The sequence below is a fragment of the Balaenoptera borealis genome (genome assembly GCF_965194805.1).
Source record: "Balaenoptera borealis genome assembly, chromosome: 7".
NCBI lineage: Eukaryota > Metazoa > Chordata > Mammalia > Artiodactyla > Balaenopteridae > Balaenoptera > Balaenoptera borealis.
The window spans coordinates 83,921,494-83,941,292 of record NC_138864.1 but is presented as its reverse complement, the minus strand read 5'-3'; the positions used below and the strand labels follow the sequence as shown (position 1 = coordinate 83,941,292).

Sequence of the window (19,799 nt, the reverse complement as noted above, 5' to 3'; positions counted from 1 at the left end):
GTGACATGATGTGACCTGCTCACCCTGGGCAGGTTTCTTCGCCTGCCAGTCTGATCATAGTCTTTTGTGAAAGGGAATAATTATACCTCTTTCAAGACTGTTATGAGGATTTGAGAAAATAAACAGGCATCTAGAAGGTACCTTGCACCATGATGGGCACGGTTTTGGTTAGAACCGCTCAGTACCTGCCTTGTGCCAAGCCCTGAGGGGAGTACACAGTTTCTGCCCCAGAGCAGAAGGTGATGAGCAAAGCAGCCAACCTGAGCTGCAGTTCCAGCTCTCCATGACTTTCTGAATGACTGCGGGCAACTCTTTTCTCCTCTCGGGGCTTTAGTGTGCCCCGATGAAAAGTAGGAAGCAGAGGAGACCAGGTGAACCAGACGACTGCCAAGATTCCGCCCAGTTCAGGTGTCAGCTCTGTGGACCTGTCTAGTGGGTGAGACAGGCAGATGTATAAACTATGACATGAGCACCGATGAGCAAACCACAGACAAATGAGTAGTTATTTCAGCCGCAGTTACCTGAGACATCTTGAAGGAAATGGAACTTGGGATGGGCCATGGGTGGAACAGGGAAAAGAAAGCATGTGAGAGAAGCCAGAAATGAGATTGGGCTGGTAAGGTGAGGTCAAGCTACAGGGGAGCCTTGGATATCAGGTGAGGTCTCTGGATTTCATTTGTACTCAAGAAAGGATAGGCATGAGGAAAACTCTCAGAGAGTTTTGCTTGGTAGCCCAGACTTAAAAGAAACGATGGCCATGGTCAGCCTCACAGGGTGTATCACTGATATCCCGTGTGTAGCCAGGACTAAGTGATGGCAGGTCAATTAGCCATAAAAACAGAGCAGGTACAGTGAGGCCACATTGCATTTTAAATAAAAATACATTTTCAAAAAGCAAAGAAAGACACTTTCAAAACAGGTGCACATCAGAGATGGGGGAGGGGACAATGTTGAATGCCTACTATGTGCCAGATACAGTGGCTGGGACCTGCCCGTACATTATTATTAATCCTCATTATAAATCTGCCAAGAGTAGGTCTTATTATTCCTCTTTTACAGATAGGGAAATCAAGGCAGTGAGTAAGGTACTCCAGCTTGAGCTGCTAATTAATAGCGGATATTTGAACTGTTCCCTCTGACTCCAAAGCCCCTCCCTTTCCCCCATTCAAAACACTGTTTATTTTGTCTGTGTGTGTCTTTTAATGCCAGACAAGAGCCCATCGTCCCCGCCCAACGTGACACCAGGAGGACACCAAACACATAGCAGGTGGTCAGCCTGGGTCAGCAGTGGGTGCTTTCCCTACACACCCATACACAGTGACCCCCAGTGACCTCTTCCCCAGCCTGCCTTCATCTCCACTGTCAGGGCAGGTGGGCGCCAAGGACCTCCCCAACTTCTGAGTTCTCTGAAAATTCTCCTGGGACAAGACAATAGGAGAACTTAAAAACAAAACGACCTCAACGATTGAACTTCCCACTGATGAACAGGACTAAAAGGTTTGACTGGCAAGAACTTTTTTAGCCCTTTGGATTTCCTTTGCGGGGGAGTTCTTTCCTAGTGGGATGTAAGCCTTGGGACTGGTTATGGAGCGCGGCGGCAAGGCCGGCCTGCTGGGCTCCCAGAGCCTCGTGAACTTCAGGAAAATGCGGAGGGCCCAGGCCCCTGGTTCGCGCGCCCTGGAGGGAGATGCCCGGGAGGACGGCCGCGGTCCTGCCCCGCTTTGCGGGAAGTGCACCGTGACAGAAATGGCTCCTGGGAAATGTAGTTCCCCAGGCCCGGGAAAGCGGCGCTTGCATCGGGCATCTCTAGGGCAGGCAGCGGGCAGGGGAAGGGCTCCCTCCCCGAAGGTGCAGAGGTTGGAGAGGTGCCTCCAGACTGTTCCCCCCGCCACCCCCAAAATTGAGCAACTTCCCAGGGCTGTGAGGGCGGCGCCACGTACCTTCCTGCTGAGGAACTCCCTGACCAGGGAGGCCGCCACCTCCTCCACGAAGAGGGTGTCCATGCTCCGGTCTGCCCACGAGGCCGCAGCGCCTCAGCCCCAGATCCCGGGTCCGTTGGGGCCAGTATGGCCGCGTTGCCGTGGCGACGGTGTCAGCAGAGCCGGAGAACTCCGCCCCTTCCCTGGGAGCGCGCGGGCTGGGAAGGCGGGAGGGAAGGGGTGGAGCAACCTTCAAACTTGCCCTGAGAGCTGGAGGCAGAACCCAGAAGGTACAAGCCCCGTGCATCCCAGGGTTCAGGCCGCGGGCTCTAAGCTTGGGTCCTGGCACTGGCCCTGTCCATCTGGGTGGCCTAGAACAAGTCGCTGTTCCAATCTGAGTCGCATCTCACAAGGTGTGAATTGGGGAGAGTGCCTGGCTCCTGGTTCCTAGAGGAGTAAACCCACAGTGAAGTGGCCCCTAGAGGTCCACCCCCAGCACCTCAGCCGTCTCCTGGGTTCCCCCAGGCTGACTCACCTTGGTTGGCCTCCGCTGCAGGGATGAGGAGGCCCAGGACTCTCTGCTGACTTGGTGCTCAAATTAAAGGGTGGATCCCTGGCCCCCTTGGTGCCTGCTTTCCCATAAGGAGACTGCCAGTTATTGAGCACCAGGCATTTACATACATTATCACATCTTTAGTCCTACAACCTCCAGGCAAGGTGCTTACTATCGGCCCATTCTTTAAACCAAGACACTGAGATTCAGAGAGGTTAAGATTGTGCTAAAGATCACACAACTAGGAACTGACAAGGCTAGGATTCCAGCCAAACCCATGCCTTTGCCCAGTACCAGCTTCCCCAAACTCAGTCACTTGGGGACCACCTTCACAATCTCCGCCCCATCTGCACATCACCCAGTGTATTGGTTTGCTAGCGCTGGTGTACAAAGTACCACACACTGGGTGGCTTAAACAACAGAAATGTATTCTCTCACAGTTCTGGAGGTTAGATGTCCAAGATCAAGGTGTCAGCAGAGTTAGTCCCTTCTGAGGTCTCTCTCCTTGGCATATAAATGGCCGCCTTCTCCTTGTGTCTTCGCATGGTCTTCCCTCTGCATGTCTGTGTCCTAATCTTCTCTTCTTAAAAGGATACCAGTCAATTGGATTAGGGTCTACGCTAAATACCTCATTTTAACTTAATTACCTCTTTAATGGCCCAGTCTCCAACTACACATACATTCTGAGGTACTGGGGGTTAGAACTTCAACATACAGATTTTGAGGGACACAATTCAGTCCATAAAACCTATACTGTTACTTACATATTATTGACTTTAAGCCAACATACGTGTTTCCAGATTTATTTCAAAAGGAAAGTATGGAAATCCAAGATCAAGGCACCAACAGATTCAGTGTGTGGTGAGGGCCTGCTTCCTGGTTCGTAGATGGCTATCCTCCTACTGCATCTTCACATGGCAGAAAGAGTGAGGGAGCTTGGTGGGGCCTGTTTTATAATGGAACTAATCCCCTCCAAGAGGGCTCCACCGTCATTACCTAAGCACCTCCAAAGGCCCTATCTCCTGATACCATCATGCTAGCGGTTAGGATTTCAATATATGAGTCTAGGGGAAACACAAACATTAGACCATAACGATTACTTAGATAGTAGTATTTCAGCAAAAACTTGAAGAAAGACAGGATAAAAGCCATGCAGATACTCAGAGAAAGAGCACTCCAGGTAGAAGAAACAAGTGCAAAGGTCCTGAGACAGCATCGAGCCTGAGTGCTTGTGAAACAGGGAGGCCAGGAGGGAATGAGGCAGCAAGACCCACTATGAAGGCCTGTGGCTCTCGGAAGGACTTGAGCTTTTACTCTGAATTGGTTTTTGAGCAGAGGAGAGACAGGCTCTAAGCTAGGTTTTAACAGGACCTCTCTGGCTTTGGGGTTGAGAACAGACTGTAGAGGGGTGAGTGTAGAAACAGAGAGTTGAGTTAGGAGGCAATTACAACAATCAGGAATCCAGGTAGATTTTAGGTTAGACATATTGTGTGTGTGTGTGTGTGTGTGTGTGTGTGTGTGTTTTATACTTGCCTGACTGTGGGACTTTTTTTTTTTACTACATTGGAATGGAATGGTTAAGGAAGAGAAGCACAGGAATGCATTGTATTTCCAGATACATAGCTGGCTCCTGGGGATACAATAACCTTAAGATAACTTTAAGATGCCACATAAAGGGGGACAATCTGGTCAGTATGGGAAGGGTGAAGGGTGTCCTGCCAGCAGTCTGGAGGAGGGAGTGGATTGCATCCTATATCCCATATCTTGCAGCAGATCCCAGCCAGTCATCCTGACTTTTTTGCATTGTGCTCCCGTGAGTTGGAGAATCCCACAGAGTACTGTAAGGGGGTCCAGCTCTCCTGCCAGAATGTGAATGGTGGTGGTCCTCAAAAATGACTCCTTACAATGAACATGCAGACATGGGACAAAAACATCATCAAAATAAAGACCCAACCATTATAAATACCTATAATCATTTTTTAATGCTTGTCCAAGTTCCATAAAATGGGGATCCACCCCTGGAGCCACTAAATAAACCAGAGTTTATAGAGCATGCAAACACAGTATCTCCACCCCACACGCTAGCCTAAAACCAGCCTTAGCCAAGATGAGCGTTGGCCTCACTAGTGATGGGCAATCATTTCATTTGCTTACTCAGAAATTCAATGGACTACTAACTCACTGGGCTTAGCAATGGAATTGTGAAAGAAAAAGTTAACCCCCAAAAGATGACATACAGCAGATCTCCATGTAAACCTAAAACAAAGTAAACCAAAAAATCATAATTTGTAGGAAACATAGATTCAGCATAGCATTTCAAAAATAAAAGCAAGGGAATGAGGACCACATGATTCAGGAGAGCAGCTGCCTCGGGAGTGGGAGGCAAGGGCGCTGGGTAGGGGAGAGCCACAAGGGTAAGTATAAGTAATTGTCAGTGTTCTGGGTGTCATGGGGACATTTGTTTCATAAGTGTTTGCTATAGTATTTCTATTGGTTCATTAGTTAATAAAAGATGGCCTTGCAGGGACCAGTGATGAGAAGATGTCATGAACCAAGGCGTATTATTAATTGATTCAATGCCCCTGAGGTCCAGAGGAAGTGGGGGAGGAAACGGGGGCAGAGGGACATTCAGTGGACTTTACCTTGGAGGGACAATTTAGATGTCTTAGAACACAGAAAGGGTTCTGCGGGCATGTGTGCATGCACGTGTATAAAATCATATATATCACTGTGCAGCAGAGGCTCTATGCATCTGAGAGTGAGCGCCTGCGTTTGTGTGAGTCTAACCATAGAAGTTTATGGGGTCCCTGATTCTGCCCAGTACGCCGTTGGGCGCTGGCAGCAGGGTGCAGCAGGCATGGTATGGGTCTTGCAACAGGGAGGTAGGCCTGCTGCATTGTTTTGTGAGAGTTCAAGGTCATGTAGTGCCTCCTCCAGAATGCTCCAGAGAGGGAGCTGACTGAATGGATCCCCTTCCAACTTAGAGCCCCTTGAGGGCAGGGCTGGGCATTTCCCTGAGTCAGAAGTTTCCAGAGAACAGAAGCACACATGCTTGTCCCCATGACCATGTCCTCCCCAGGGACCTGCTTTCCAGGCTCAGGGAGGTGGGAGCACGGGTCTGACAAGGTGCAGCATGTCCGGACCAGCTGGGTTGGAAGGACGTTATGAAAGTCCTTTAATGATGTGACCCTCAGTCTTTCCCAACTGTTCCGGCCACCACTCCCAGAGGTCAGGACAAGGGGCCCAGCCCAGGCCACTGTCCTTGGCAACATGAAGGAACTGGCCACCTCCCAATCTCACCTCCCAGTCTCTACTCCCCAAGGCTACCAACGTGAGACTGCAGAGGGAGGGAAGACCCGGGCCCCAGCCTGGCTCGAGCAGGGTGCCGTGGGGCAGCCAAAGCCCCGGTGAGGGTCTCAGCCTTTCACGCCCACAGCATTCCAGACCCTCTCACTTCCAGGAGTGATGGGGTCCAGCGGGCTGTGCAGGTATGTGCAGCAGGGCCATTCAGGCAGGCCTGCGTAGTGTGACCATCCAGGCACAGGGTGAGGGGACAGCAGAGGCATCCAATGAAATTTTGAGCATGTGGCTACTTTAATCAAGGAGTATGTGTCATTCTCTTCCACATCTGTGATGGTTAATTTCATGTGCCAATTTGGCTAGGCCATGGTACCCAGATATTTGGTTGAACATCAGTCTAGATGTTGCTCTGAAGGTATTTTTTTAGATAAGATTACCGTTTAAATCAGTCAACTTTGAGTAAAGAATATTACCCTCCATAATGGGTTGGGCCTCATCCAATCCATGGAAGGCCTTAAGAGGAAAAGACGGAGGCCCCTCAGGAAAGATGGCATTCTGTCTCCAGACTGCCTTTGTCTCAAGCTGCAACGTTAGTTCTTCCCTGGGTCTCCAGACTGCCAGCCTGCCCTGCAGATTTCTCTCTCTCTCTCTCTCTCTCTCTCTCTCTCTCTCTCTCTCTATATATATATATATATACTACTACCTCTGTTTCTCTGGAGAACCCTAACTAATACATCCCCCCTCAATCCACCTTGCTACACACTCACTCTGAAATGGCCCTGAGAAAATTCTTGAGCAAAGCTCCTTAGCACTGCCCAGATAAAAAAAGATGCCTTCTTCTCTGGGGAAAACTGCAGTCTCTGACAGTTACTCCACATCCTGATGCTTTCACCATTAAGTGCAGACCTCAGACCCTCAGACACAGCTGTCAGTCCCAACTTGCGAGTAGTTCCTGATTGAAACAACATGATGTCACCCTTTGGAAATCACAATATAATATCCCCTAAGAAAGCACTCTACATAAAAATTCTGGTCCAAGTAAATCAATGGAAAATTCCCCCAAAACACTGTGGCAAAATCCACTGATTGCCCACAGAATCCATTCTTTCCTTCTTTCGTGAAAATATATTTGGAGCAGGGCAAGTGGCTTCCCAGCCATACTGTATTTCCCAGCTTTTCTTGAAGTTGGATGTGGCCATGGAACTAAGTGGTCACCAATGAGAGGGAATGAGAGGGCCAGCCCTTTAAGACTAGGTTCCACCTTTGCCACACTCTTCACTCTCCAGCAAGCCAGAGCACAGCTGCACCTATGGGTGTGTGCTGTGACCATAAGCACAAGACAACACCCTAGGGCAGTGATTCTCAAATTGTGGCCCCCAAAACACCAGCACCACCTGAGAATTTGTTAGAAATGCAAACTCTCAGTCCTTTCATCAGATCTACTGAATCAAAAAGCTCTGAGGGTGGTGCCAGCAATCTGTATTAAACCAGACCTCTATGTAATTCTGATGCTCACCTACGTTTGAGCATGCCTCCCTAGGGGGTGGCAGAAATAAGACAGAAGGCATCTGGTTCCCTGAATGACTACATGGAGCGGAGTCACCAGGGGGCCTGGAATTCAGATGCTTACAAGTAAGAGAAGTAAACTTCCATCGGGTTTGGGCTTTGTTTATTTATTTATTTGTTTGTTTTTATTTTTGTAAGTGGGGATGGGGGTGTCTTTTGTTACAGCAGCTTATCTTTTCAACCTAAATAATACAAACCTCCAGGAATGAGTAAAAACCCAACTGCAGGCAGTGGTCCCTCTCTCCAGGGTTTGCTAGACCAGAGCTTCCCCATGGGAGCGTCCACACCAACCCGCTGCAAATTCGGTGTGGGTGTGCTCAGATCATGACCTCCTCGGGCCTCAGGGCAGCTGGCTGAAACCTATCTGGCCAGAGACCACAGGCTGTACAGCCATGAGCAGCCTTCTCCATTTACCCCAATACACATTATCATTTTTGTGTGTGCCCTGACATGAAAACTGCCCTGGGGAGGCCTCCTGCTCTTCATAAGGTTCCATCTTCTGCTTCTTGCTCTCCCTTCCCCTGCTTCTCTGACCTCTTAGTACACAGCAAGGTCTGGGTCTCTTGCTCTGATGGCCTGACTTGGGCACCCTGCTCCAGGTTGGCTATTTGAACATTCCAAGGCCATGCTCCTGAGCTGATTGTCATTGGGATTTTCCCTTCCACTCCAGTCTCCCTAAAGACAGGGGGATCCATTCTCAATTTTAAGGCAGTACTTGGAGATTGTTGTAGGATTTCTTTTCTCCCAGGTTTCTCTGCCTGAGTCCTTTGCTCCAAAGGAGGCTGTTTGGAGCAGGTAGCTATCCGTACCTCCCCAGGTCAACTCAGGCTCAGGGGTGGTTGCTTCATGGACCACTTCGTGTGCTGGCAGGCAATGTGATGGGTCTCAGGGACCAGAGCAAAAGAAGGCAGCCTAGAGCCCTCAGTCCTTTGCTTTTACTCCCATGCCTGATTATATTGGTTAGCATTAGGTTCAGTTGAGAGTGACAGACAAGGAGGACTTAATAAGGAAGTGCTCAAAGAATGATGGGGACATGTCAAAAGAACACACAAGCCAGCTGAAAGGGACTCCTGGCCAAATCTGTGCATCAGAGTAAGTAATGGCAATAATATAGATCATAACCCATTGAATAGAAATAAGAATCCGTGAGTCCATATTTACTGTAGGAAAGAAAGAGAGAGAGAGAGAGAAAGGAAGGAAGGAAGTCCTTACATTTGTATGTCAACTAATAAATGTAGAAAACTGATAGAATTAACAAATCACACAGGCACCTTATGTATCTGCACAAAGGCACCTTTTGTATTAGCAGCAGCCATGATTCCTGGGCTGTGTCTCTTCCCATTCGGGGCTAGAGTAGGGCTGCCAGATAGAATACAGGACACCCAGTTAAATTTGAATTTCAGATGAACAAATAAGACTTATTTCAGATAAGTATGTCCTGTGCAATTTTGGGAACACACTTACCCTAAAAAAAATGTATTTTGTTTCTCTGAAATTCAATTAACTGAGCATCCTATATTTTTAGTTGCCAAATCTGCCAGCCCCAGTCTGGAGGCAGTGGTATACTCAAACTGACGTGTATCATTTCATGAGAGCCAACTGCTAAATTTTTAGGAATTTTCTGAGCCGATTGTTAAACCACTGGGAGCTTGAAATCAACCATGGTGGGAGTATTTACACCATGGAAACTGCCGTCATCACAAATCAGTGCTTTTCTTTTTTGAGAACTGGTTGTGAAACATTTACCAATTCTCCACCGTCTAGAAGCTTCCTTGTCTTTAACATAATGAGTCAAGACTCTGAAACCGTGTCTGTGGGTGCTCTACAGTTGCATGGGAGGCACACACCCAGGGCCACCAGGGAAGGCAGCCTCACAGGGACCGATGGTACCAGAAGCACTTCCTGCCCAGGGACTACCTGGCCATCTACTATGGCTTCAGGTGCGGCCTGTAGTCCAAGGCCGAGAGGCTTAAGTTTAACCTGGAGTGTCTCCACAGGACCTTTGGCCGGTGAGCAGAGGGGCCACTTCTGGCAGCCCCTTGAGCATCTCTCCAGGGACCTGGATGGGGGATGGGGGAAAGGTGTCCAAGGCCACCAGCTGGAGTGGAAGCCTGGTCTTCTCTAGGGGCTGCAGGGAGTGGGGGTTGAGGTGGGGGGCTGGCTGGGCCCCGCCCCTGTCTTTGGGCAGATGTTATGCAGCAGGTGGGGGGCTGGCTGGGCCCCGCTCCCGTCTTTGGGCAGATGTTATGCAGCAGGTGGGGGCTGTCTCCCCACAGCTCTGGAGCTGCGTGCTGGACCAGAAAGCGGGAAATGCGGTGAGGAGAGTACAGCACCTGTTCCCAAGCACTCTCCGTCAGCCCCTGGATCTTTGGGGTGGGGCAAGGAGAGCTCTCAAGGTCATCAAGCCCAGCCCTGCCCTGGCACAGACAGGCCTCAGAGACCCCGAGAAGGCCAAGGGCCAACAGTGGGATTGTGGCCGAGTCAGGATATGGCTGTAACGAGGGTCGGGAAAAGCCCTACACGGGGAGTCAGTAGTGCTGGGTGGCGTCTCAGTCCTGCCCCGAACCTGCTGGCAGGACCCTCAGCCTCCAAGGGCCTCAACTGAACCATCTGTAAAATGTCTCAAGGCATCTGCCTGCCTCCCAGTCATAACTGTCCTCCCCCTGGTGACACAGTGATTGGGCAATGGCCTCTAGGCTCTCGGGGCCATGACGTCACTCTGCACAGCTGATTGGGGAACAGTGCGGGGGAGCGTCCTGGTGAGGAGGCAGGAGAAGTTTAAGAGGCGGCTGGGCCTGGAGGAGCAGGAGGGTTGGTCGGAGAACAGCCTGGCCAGGTGTGACCCCACAGGCTGAGAGATGGCCCCAAGCCCAGGCTCCGGGCAACATGCTGGAAGTCACACTTCATTGCAGCTTCCAGGCCACCCTCAACTCAGCCTTGGGCCATTTTCCCAGGTCATCTCCTTCTCAGCCCAGCTGCCTGTCCCTGTCTACCCTCCCACAGGAAGCCATCCAGGCAAGGCTGGACATGCACGGGAGGCTCCCAGTTGGCCTTGAACCTAAAGGCCCTACCCCCAGGATGGCCTCTCTGAACACTTCAGCCAGAATCTTCTCCAGACTAGGGCCTGGGGCTCCTGTTCTCTGTCCAGGAGGGCAGCGGTTACACTCCTGGCTGGAAGATATTGGGCCGATTGTTTAATCTTTCTCAGACTCAGTTTTCTAATCTAATTAGTCTAATTAGGGTTCTCCAGAGAAACAGAACCAGCAGGCTGTGTGTGTGTGTGTGTGCACATAAAAAATATATATAAAGAGGTTCAGTTTAAGGAGTTGGCTCACACAATTATGGAGTATTATGGAGGCAAAGTCCAAAATCTGCAGGGTGGACCATCAGGCTGGAGAACCAGAAAGAGACAATTCAATGGCCACTTCAAGTCTGAAAACCGTCTGCTGGCAAAATTCCCTCTTGCTCAGGGGAGGTCAGTCTTTTGTTCTATTCAGGATTTCAGCTGATTGGATGAGGCCCACCCACATTATGGAGGGCAATCTGCTTTACTCAAAGTCCACCAATTTAAATGTTAATCTCATCCAAAAACACCCTCCCAGAAACATCCAGGATAATTTCTGACCACATACCTGAGCACCAGGGCTCAGCTAATTGGACACACAAAATTAACCATCACAGTACTCCAGGGTGAGTAGCAGGGAGGAGCCATTATCCTAGAGCTGAGACAGAGCTGTACGGAGAGGACCTCCTGCAGGTGCCGACAGCAAAGGAGCTGAAGAATAAATACCCAGACTCCCTCTCCTACCTCCCCACAATATCCTGCAAAATCCAGTAGAAATCCAGAGGGCAAGGGAGCCACTAATATAGTCCACATGAGTCAGCCTTCTGGGGCTCACAAGAGATGGAGAAGGATGGAGAGTGGATAGTGAGAGACACATAGAAGATGCCCAGCTTAGCATCTATTAACATTTCCAGAATTGAACTGAGGACATCTATGAACCCAGAACCCCAGCAGTGGGATGTGGGCATCCAGGGGTCTGCCCAGGTGGGGTGAGGGGAGACCACCCTTTCATTCATTCTGCTGCAATTGGATGTCCTTGAATGGACAGACGAGGCCCACCTCAACTCAGGGCCTCCAGTGACTCCTGCTGCCCAAAGGAATGGATCCAACCCCCCTGGCATTCCAGAGCCTCTACCCTCTGGCCTTCACCACCTCTCCACCAGTTCCACCCTCTCCATCCCAACACACATCTTGACTCTGGCCTAGCCAGGGGCCTTCACAGCACTAGGGTAATCTGCTCAAAGTCAAGTCTTTTATGGATGTGTTCTAAAGAAGGGTTTCTCAATCTCAGCTCCACTGACATTTCAGGCCAGATAATTCCTTATTGGGGTGGGGGACCCAACTGTGCATTGGAGGATCTCTGGCAGCATCCCTGGCCTCTACCCACCAGATGTCAGTAGAACCCAGTCTCTACTGTGACAACCAAACATGTCTCTAGACTTGGCCAGATGACCCGAGGGAGGCAAAGTCACCCCTGGGAGAGAACCACTGTCCTAAGGTTTGCCTTCATCAATTTGACAATATTTTGTTGATGCCAGGGCTGTCTCAGTCCCTTTTAAGAATGTCTGCATCATCTTAAACATCCTTCTATACTGTGACTTTTGAATAACTCAGGGAAATTTCCATTTAAGAAGACTTCTGCCTTAATTTCAAACACAGGAGCACATTCTCAAGCTATCAAGAAAATAAACTGCTTAAGAGTCGACCAGCTGAGAAAAGAATCAATCTCATTCTCCAGATTAGGAAAACTATCATCTCAGCATCTCCCGCTCTGATACCCCTGTTATCTTTCTTCCCACATGAGCCTGTGGGGTGAAGAAATGATTCCAGAACTTGCAGGGGTAAACAAGACTTTTCTCTGGTGAGTCGTAAGCAGGCACACAGAGCCTCATCTCATACCGAACACCAAAATAAAGGCTAAGTATCTTTTTAAAACCATCACAGAAGCTATCACAATTGGATAGCTATCAGATCTCTGGACATGGAAGAATTTTCAAAGCTTAGATAGAAACAAGCTCAAAGGAAAAATAATTTAGCACATTTTATTAAAGAAAAATTAAATATTTGTCCTGCAACAATAAACAGCAAAAGCATTGTTTTCCTTAGAAAAATAATTTGGCAAGTATTTACCTAAATTATTTGTACGAAAAGTTTTAAAAAATTGATCCATTAATCTTATGTCTAGGAATCCAGCCCAAAGCCAGAATCCAAAATACAGAAGAAGCTTATTGCACGAGGATATTAATTATAAGATTATTTGTAACAATGAACACCTGTTAAGTCTCTTACCTGTCAACCACTTGGGGAGCAATTAAGTCAAGCTTAATTGGACCTCTGTGTACTGTTTATTAGGCAGCACTAAAAACTGACATTACCAGCTCATTTAGAGTGATACAGAGAAGGGATGCTGACCCCGTGCTGGGACAACCAAGCAGGCATGGGGGGCACACACGGTGACTCTACGGCCCTGCGAAACCACTGCAGGTGCACGTGTCTGGGGACACACTGATAATAAGAAACCCTGGGACAAATATGATACACTCAGTGTCACCAATGATTTTAATCCGCCTAGAATTTATGTTAATTTAGTCTGAATATAACATTCCTTTTTACAAACTGGAGAGAGGTCTAACTTTATTTTCTTCCACCTGGACAGGCAGTTGTGCCATCACCATTTATTATATAATCGACCCTTTTCTCCCTGAGTGGAAATACCACAAGTACAGGTTCTAGTAATATCAGAAGAGGGGGAAATTTGCACTGAAAACAATAAAATAGAGTTTCTATTCTGTTGAAACTCAAAAACCTGAAAAATAAATGTTGATTCTGGGTGGTAGGACTTGGGGCTGTGCGGCTCACATCACAGCGGCCTCAGTATCACCTGGGAACCAGAATCTGCATTTAGCCGGGTCCCCAGGCTATTCCCAGGCACACTAGTTTGAGCAGCACAGCTAAGGGACCTGGATAGACTGTGTAGTATGATGGGGAGAGAACAAGGTTTGGAGCTGGTCTTTATTTTGGCTTTGGACATGGGCCTTCAATCTGTACCTAGACCTAGACTTGCTGCCAGGACCCCCTTGGGAAAAGGCCCGTCACCCTCATCCTCCTCATCTCCAACAGGAGGGGGGAGGGTCTCAAGATCCTCTCTACTGATTGTTGTGAAGACGGCAGCGAACGAGGGTGGGGGACACACCTGGCGCATATTACAGGCCAGGGCCCCAGAATTGCCCATTTGCAAAACACACTAGAGTTTGCTACCTGAAATCTCTGATCTTAGATGAATTTTTGAAAGAGATTTGGCAACACTTTTTTATATAAAACTCTTATTTTGAGATCATGTAGATTCACATGCAGCTGTAGAAATAATACAGAGAGATCTACGTATGCTTTACCCAGTTTCCATAATGGTGGCATCTTTCAAAACATAGTAAATATCACAACCAGGATATTGTCACTGATACAACCCACTGCTCTTATTAATCTTTTCCTAGTTTTACTGGTAGTCATATGTGTGTGAGTGTTTGCATGCATGTGTGTGTGTGTGTGCACAAATTCTATGCAATTTAATCACATGTTGTGTTTACGTATGCCAATAGTTTTTAAACGGTTTGTGCAAACAGAGGCTTCCCAACACTTTCAGGGGCCCTGGTTAAGCTTACTTTTACCCTCAGCAAAATAAAGGATTGATTAAGCAAATAGAGTAAACAGGATTGAAGACAGGGGGAAACATTTAACCAAGCTCAGGACAAACTCTTTTCAAGAGCAAGCTCACTGCCCTGAGTCAGTGAAATCTCAGCCACGTCTGCATCCTGTTTTCCACCCTACGGGTTTTTCCTTTCTTTGTCTCATTTTTCCACCAGTCCCAAAGAGGGAAGCATCCTTGACCTACTCCAGATGCTTGGTCTCTCTGTGTCTGTGTCCATCTGTGTCTCTCTCTTAGTTCTGTGGCACTGTCCCTCTGCTTCATGCTCTCCCAACCTTAACCCTCACCAGCAGTACATACATTCAAAACATCACCTCTCAGGAGCCAAATACTGAGAACCCCCAGGAGCACATGTTGGCCACCCTGTTGCATTTCTGTGTTGAGATAATTATCAAACAGATAAACTCCAGCCAGAAAAGCTAACATCGTGGCCTGACTCCAACTATGTGGAATCCGAGCTCCTCCCTGGGAAGGAGGGTCTGTCTAAGGAGATTATGAAACTCCTGATGGGAAGAGGCAGGGAGAGGAAAGTGGACATAACAGGACTGCAGCAATGGGAAACACAGCCAGGTCCCAGCTAGAATGGAGGGCAAGCTGTACACAGGAGAGGACTACAAGAAAGAGTTCGACTCCCAGAACTACTTAAAGACGTACTACACCTTCGATTCAGGCACCGTAGCTGAAAATGAAATCTTGAAATTTAACCTGAAAAACCTCTTTGAAACCTTCTCTTCAGGTGAGTGTCTGGTCTCCATCTCAGGGAGAGACAGGGCTGCACCTGACAGGAAGAGCTGCCAGCGGCAGGGGACCTGTCCTCTGGGACACTGCTCACCAAAGATGTTGCAAAGGCAGCTCAGCCTGTGAACCCATGAGGACCTCTGCTGGGTAGCCACTGAGCGGGACCTAAGCACTGGCCTTAGAAGCCAAAGAGCCAGGCTTGAGTCTATGACAGTCAGTCTCAGTTTCTTCCCCTTGTGAAATGGGAAGGTAATTCCTGAGCTGTGGGGCTCACAGGCTCATGCTGGGGGGGGGATATGAGACAACAGACATGAGCACACTGCCTGCGTCTGACTATCTCTGCCTGTCTTCCCCTAAAGCCGGGCTTTGTAGCCTTGGCTCATGAATCCCCTTGAAAATCTGAGGAAAGCTCTGGTGCACAGGTGTGCGCGCACACACACACACACACACACACACACAGAGTCACACTCCTAATCTTTTACTCAGAATTAAGAGAGTTCATGGATACACAAAGCCAAACCACAGCTCAGCTTACAAAACCCTGCTCTTGGGCGTCAGGCTGGGTGATCAGCAGAGATTATCGCCCAGGTTCCTCAGTGCACACAAGGAGAGGCTGAGGTGGGAAAGAGGGGGGTGGCCAGCCCAGGTCAGACTGCCAGTCAGTGGCAGCAGCGAACTTCAAGATCAGTTAACGCAGGGCTGCCATGCACAGTTGGGCAGGGAGTGTACTGAACAATTAGGGGTTACTTAGTCACTCAGCAAACATTGCCTTACTATGTAATCAGTGCCAAGAATGGTATATTAAGCAATGTCCACAGAAATACAGGGGAAAGAAAGCTTAAGGCTCACAGAGACATCTGAAGAGACTTTCTAGAGGAGGGACCGGCACTAACCCTTGAAAAATAGACAGGTGTGTTTCAATGGAGCGTGGAGGAGGGAGGAAGCAGGGAGAAGAGGGCAGTGCGCTAAGTGCTACTCTGAGGCAAAGATCCTTCCCCTCAACTCATCACCGGATCCCCTTGCCTCCCCTGATTGGCTGAGCCAGTTTTGAACCCACTGGCTCAGGTCTTATCCCTTATCAGAAGCTCTGTCTTCTGCAACGAGGAGGTGGGAGAGTGGGCCATGGGGGGATCACTCTCACCACTGTTTTAAACCCAAAGTCAGAAGACTGTTGGAAATAAACCAGTTCCAACCAAGAAGTCAATCTGAAACCTGCCCAGAAGTGCAGAACTTGTCCTATCAGGCCTCTGGTAGCAACCCTTGGGGCAGCAGGGGGACGTGGTGTGTGCCAGGCTATGCCCCACCCACCAGCTGTCACCCCCTGAGCCCCAGGCGTGGGGGTCTGGACTCCCCACACAGCCTGGCTGCTACCCAAGGCAGGGTCGGGTCCCCTGTGAGCCACCCTCCCCTGCTGGCAAGCCCTGGGGCAGGGCAGAGCCTGGCATCTCCATCCACCACAGCTGGGCCTGGAGTAGGGTGTCCCCCGCTCCCACGCACCTGGAAAACACTGTCTCCTGCAGCAGGAGTGAGAGGTGTCGTACTGATCAACACTGGCCCAGGCTCCACCATCTACCAGCTGCTCTCAGCCTGTGAAGCCTTCCGGGAGATCATCGCCTCAGACTACTCGGAGCAGAACCCCCGGGAGGTGAAGAAGTGGCTGAAGAAGGAGCCAGGGGCCTACGACTGGTCCCCAGCCATGCAATACGTGTGTGAGCTGGAGGGAGACAGGTACCCACGGCCACCATCCCGCTCAGATGAGGTCTCCCCATCACCCGCAGGCCAGAGCCTGAACCTGCCACCCTGCTTCACCTGCCACTTCCCTACAGGTTCTTCCTGACCTGGGTCTCTGACCCAGAGCACCTCCCTCTCTTTGAGTGAGTCCTGCCTCCAGCCTCAGAGCTGCCTGTGCTCTTAGCTTTGGTTGCCCTACTGGGCTCTCCATACTTTGTATCCCACCCATCCTGCAGGACCAGCTTCAGTCCCGCCTCCTCCTGGAAGCCTCCCCTGATTGCTCTAGCCCACACAGATCTCACTTTCCTCTGATGCAGCTTCTCCTTAACCCTAATGTTGGAGGGGAACTTGTTATGGGAAGACATGGGGTTCAAGGAATCCCCCTGAAGCACTCCTACGAAATCCCACAGACCAACAGCATTGACCCCTCCAGGCACCTTCCCCATCCAATTCACAGAGAGGGAACCCATCTACCAGAGCCCCATGGGGGACAGGCAGGATGCTGGCCCTGATTTTGCAACTGAGGAAACTGAGGCCCAGACATGGAGAGTGGCCTCTAGGCCACCTTAGAGCCAGGACAAAGATCAGAGTTTAAATTCCTGACCCATCCTTGGGCCATGGGGCTCTGACCTAGTTATAGGTAGGGGCAGCCTGAAGTGGGACAGAGCTGGAGGGTCTCTAAGCACAGGGTCTCCACATCAACCCAGCCTGGGCTTCATTCATTCCTGTCATCATTCACGGAGAGCATTCTCATGGTCACTCCTGCTTCTAGGTACTGGGACTATTACAGTGAACAGACAAAGTCTCAGCCCCAAGGAGCTCACATTCTAGTAGGGAAGACAACACAACCAAGCTAGAGAGAGGTAGATATTCAGGGAAAAACAAGTGTTCTAGAGAAGAATCTTCAGCTGAGTAGAGGCCTACAAGAGGTAGGGGTGCTGTGTTAGGTGGAATGGTGTCTTAATCACCTCGGGCTGCCATAGAAATGCCATAGACCCAGTGGCTTAAACAAAGACATTCATTTCTCACAGTTCTGGAGACTGGAAGTTCAAGATCAGGTCTGGTAAGGGCCCTTTTCCTGGCTGGTAGACAGCCGTCTTCTTGTTGTGTCCTCACAAGAAGGAAAAGGAAAGTCAGCAAGCTCTCTAGTGTGTCTTCTTTTAAAAGGCACAAATCCCACCATGAGAGGCCCCATCCTCATGATCTCATCTACCTCTAATTACCTGCCAAAGGCTCCATCTCCAAATACCATCACATTCATGTTAGGGTTTCAGCATATGATTATGAGGGGGGGCACAATTCTGTCCACAGCAGATGGTAAGAGGAGCCCTCTCCAAGGAGAAGCCCTTGGAGCAGCTTCCTGGGTGAGGTGAAGGAGGAAGGATGTGCAGATCTGGGGAACGAGAGTGTCAGGCAGAGGGGACAGCAAGAGCCAAGGCCCAGCAATGGGAAAGCACATGTTTAACAAAGCACATTTAAAGGGTCAAGGGCTGCAGGGAGGAGGCATGTGGATATGTTGCTTAATGGGTACAAAGTTTCAGTATGGGGTGATAAAAAATTTTGGAAGCAGACAGTAGTGATAGTTGCACACATTGTGAATGCAATTAATGCCCCTGAATTGTACATTTAAAGTGATTTAAATGGCAAGTTTTTGTTATATATATTTTACAACTTGAAAAATTAATGAGGCAATGTATCAAAAATTGAATTATTTTGAATTATCAAGAAGAAAGATAAATAGAAGGAGATGAAGGAGGAAGTGGACAAAGAGGAAGAAGGAAGAATCAAATGTCAAATCCCCTGTCACCTACTAGCTGTGTAGCCTTGAGTAAATCACTCAACCTCTCTGTGCCTCAGTTTCCTCATCTGTATAATGGGGGAAATACGATCTCCCTCAAAGAGTTGCTCAACAGGTTAAATTATGGGCCTTGCCCATAGGGAGCCCCTGCATAGAGGGTGAGGGGTGGAGAGATGTTGTCATAACTTTCATCATCACCTCCATGACCCTCCTCCACAGGAGCAAGTGGCAGGAGAAGGAGGCCCGTCTCCGAAGGACAGCGACGCCGGTTACTGAAGTGTGACGCGAACCAGCCACACCCACTGGGGCCCGCCCAGGTGCCACCAGTTGACTGTGTGCTGACCCTGCTGGCCCTGGAGTGCGCCTGCCATGACGTGGACGCCTACTGGGCGGCCGGGCGAGGCCTGGTCAGCCTGCTGAAGCCGGGCGGGCACCTGGCCACCGCGGTAGCCCTGCGCACCCAGCACTACATGGTGGGCACCAAGAAGTTCTTTGGGCTCCACCTGGAGAAGGAGACGGTGGAGAAGGCCTTGCAGGAGGCCGGCTGCCAGGTGCTGAGGTACCAGTACTCCCCCGTCAGCTACTCAGAGGCCCACTGCATCAATGAGGGCATCTGCTTTGTGGTCGCCCGCAAGGGTCCCGGGGCCTGAGGCCAGCCTGGCAGAGAGGGCCTGCCCCAGAAGGGAAGTCAGAGCCAGCGTTTCTTAGAGTCTCACTCCACAGCCCCCTAATGCAGGGCCAGGCTGAACTCTACCCCTTCATTCTTATTACTATGTCCCAAGATCACAGGTGAAAAGCAGGGTCTCCCTGCCCCCAGCCCAGGGATCTGTCCCGCACACCCTTTTCTGGCTCATACTGCACCAAAAAGTCAGGAAAATAAAGTGGCTCAGCTAGATACTGTCTTAATTTGGTTCCTCCCCCCACCCCCCCCGAAGCAGACCCTCAGACAAGGATTTGAAAGCAAATAGTTTATCTGAGAGAGGATCCCAGGAAACACCAATAGGAGCGTGGGAAGGAAAGCAGGGAAGGCAGGCAGACAGGCAGGTAATAAAGGGTGTGTCATCAAGCCCGTCACCACTGTGGGCAACTGGAGATCACCTGTCGGGGGGCTTCAGAGTCGCCCCACTCCAGGAAGTTGGGGCATTTGTCCACCAACTCCCAGGGTCGTGGTTGAGGGCTGCCCAGGGTGCATTAATTGGCCAGGATTTTTGAGCCTGTCTATCATGTGCAACAGGAAGAGACACTCAGACAAAGACTTGCAGGGCTGGTCCCTGGAAGTTGGAGGGTGGGGCTGGTCTGGGCAGCCTGGCGCTTCTGCTGGAGGAACAGGACCTCAGGTTCCCAAAGCCCAAAGGCATCTGCAAGAACTAGATGATTTCCAGGCCAAACTTCTATTCCCTCTTGGGTGGGAAAACCAAGATCTGGGA

General features: G+C 49.9%; 2 protein-coding genes across 2 annotated transcripts in view; one reads left to right on the top strand and one right to left on the bottom strand.

Moving 5' to 3' along the window:
* MINDY4 (MINDY lysine 48 deubiquitinase 4) overlaps positions 1–3,199 on the bottom strand; it is a 117,846-nt gene extending 114,647 nt beyond the window's left edge. The window contains exon 1 of the mRNA XM_082398776.1: positions 1,941–3,199. Within this exon, the coding sequence (XP_082254902.1) occupies positions 1,941–2,003 (63 nt within the window). The 5' untranslated portion in view covers positions 2,004–3,199. The remainder of the gene's footprint in view (positions 1–1,940) is intronic.
* A 6,617-nt stretch (positions 3,200–9,816) lies between these two features.
* On the top strand, positions 9,817–19,267 carry INMT (indolethylamine N-methyltransferase). The gene is given in 4 exon segments (XM_082398777.1): positions 9,817–14,841; positions 16,367–16,571; positions 18,592–18,625; positions 18,627–19,267. Coding segments are annotated over 4 exon segments (789 nt in total). The 5' UTR covers positions 9,817–14,687; the 3' UTR covers positions 19,023–19,267.
* Positions 19,268–19,799: the final 532 nt, after the last annotated feature.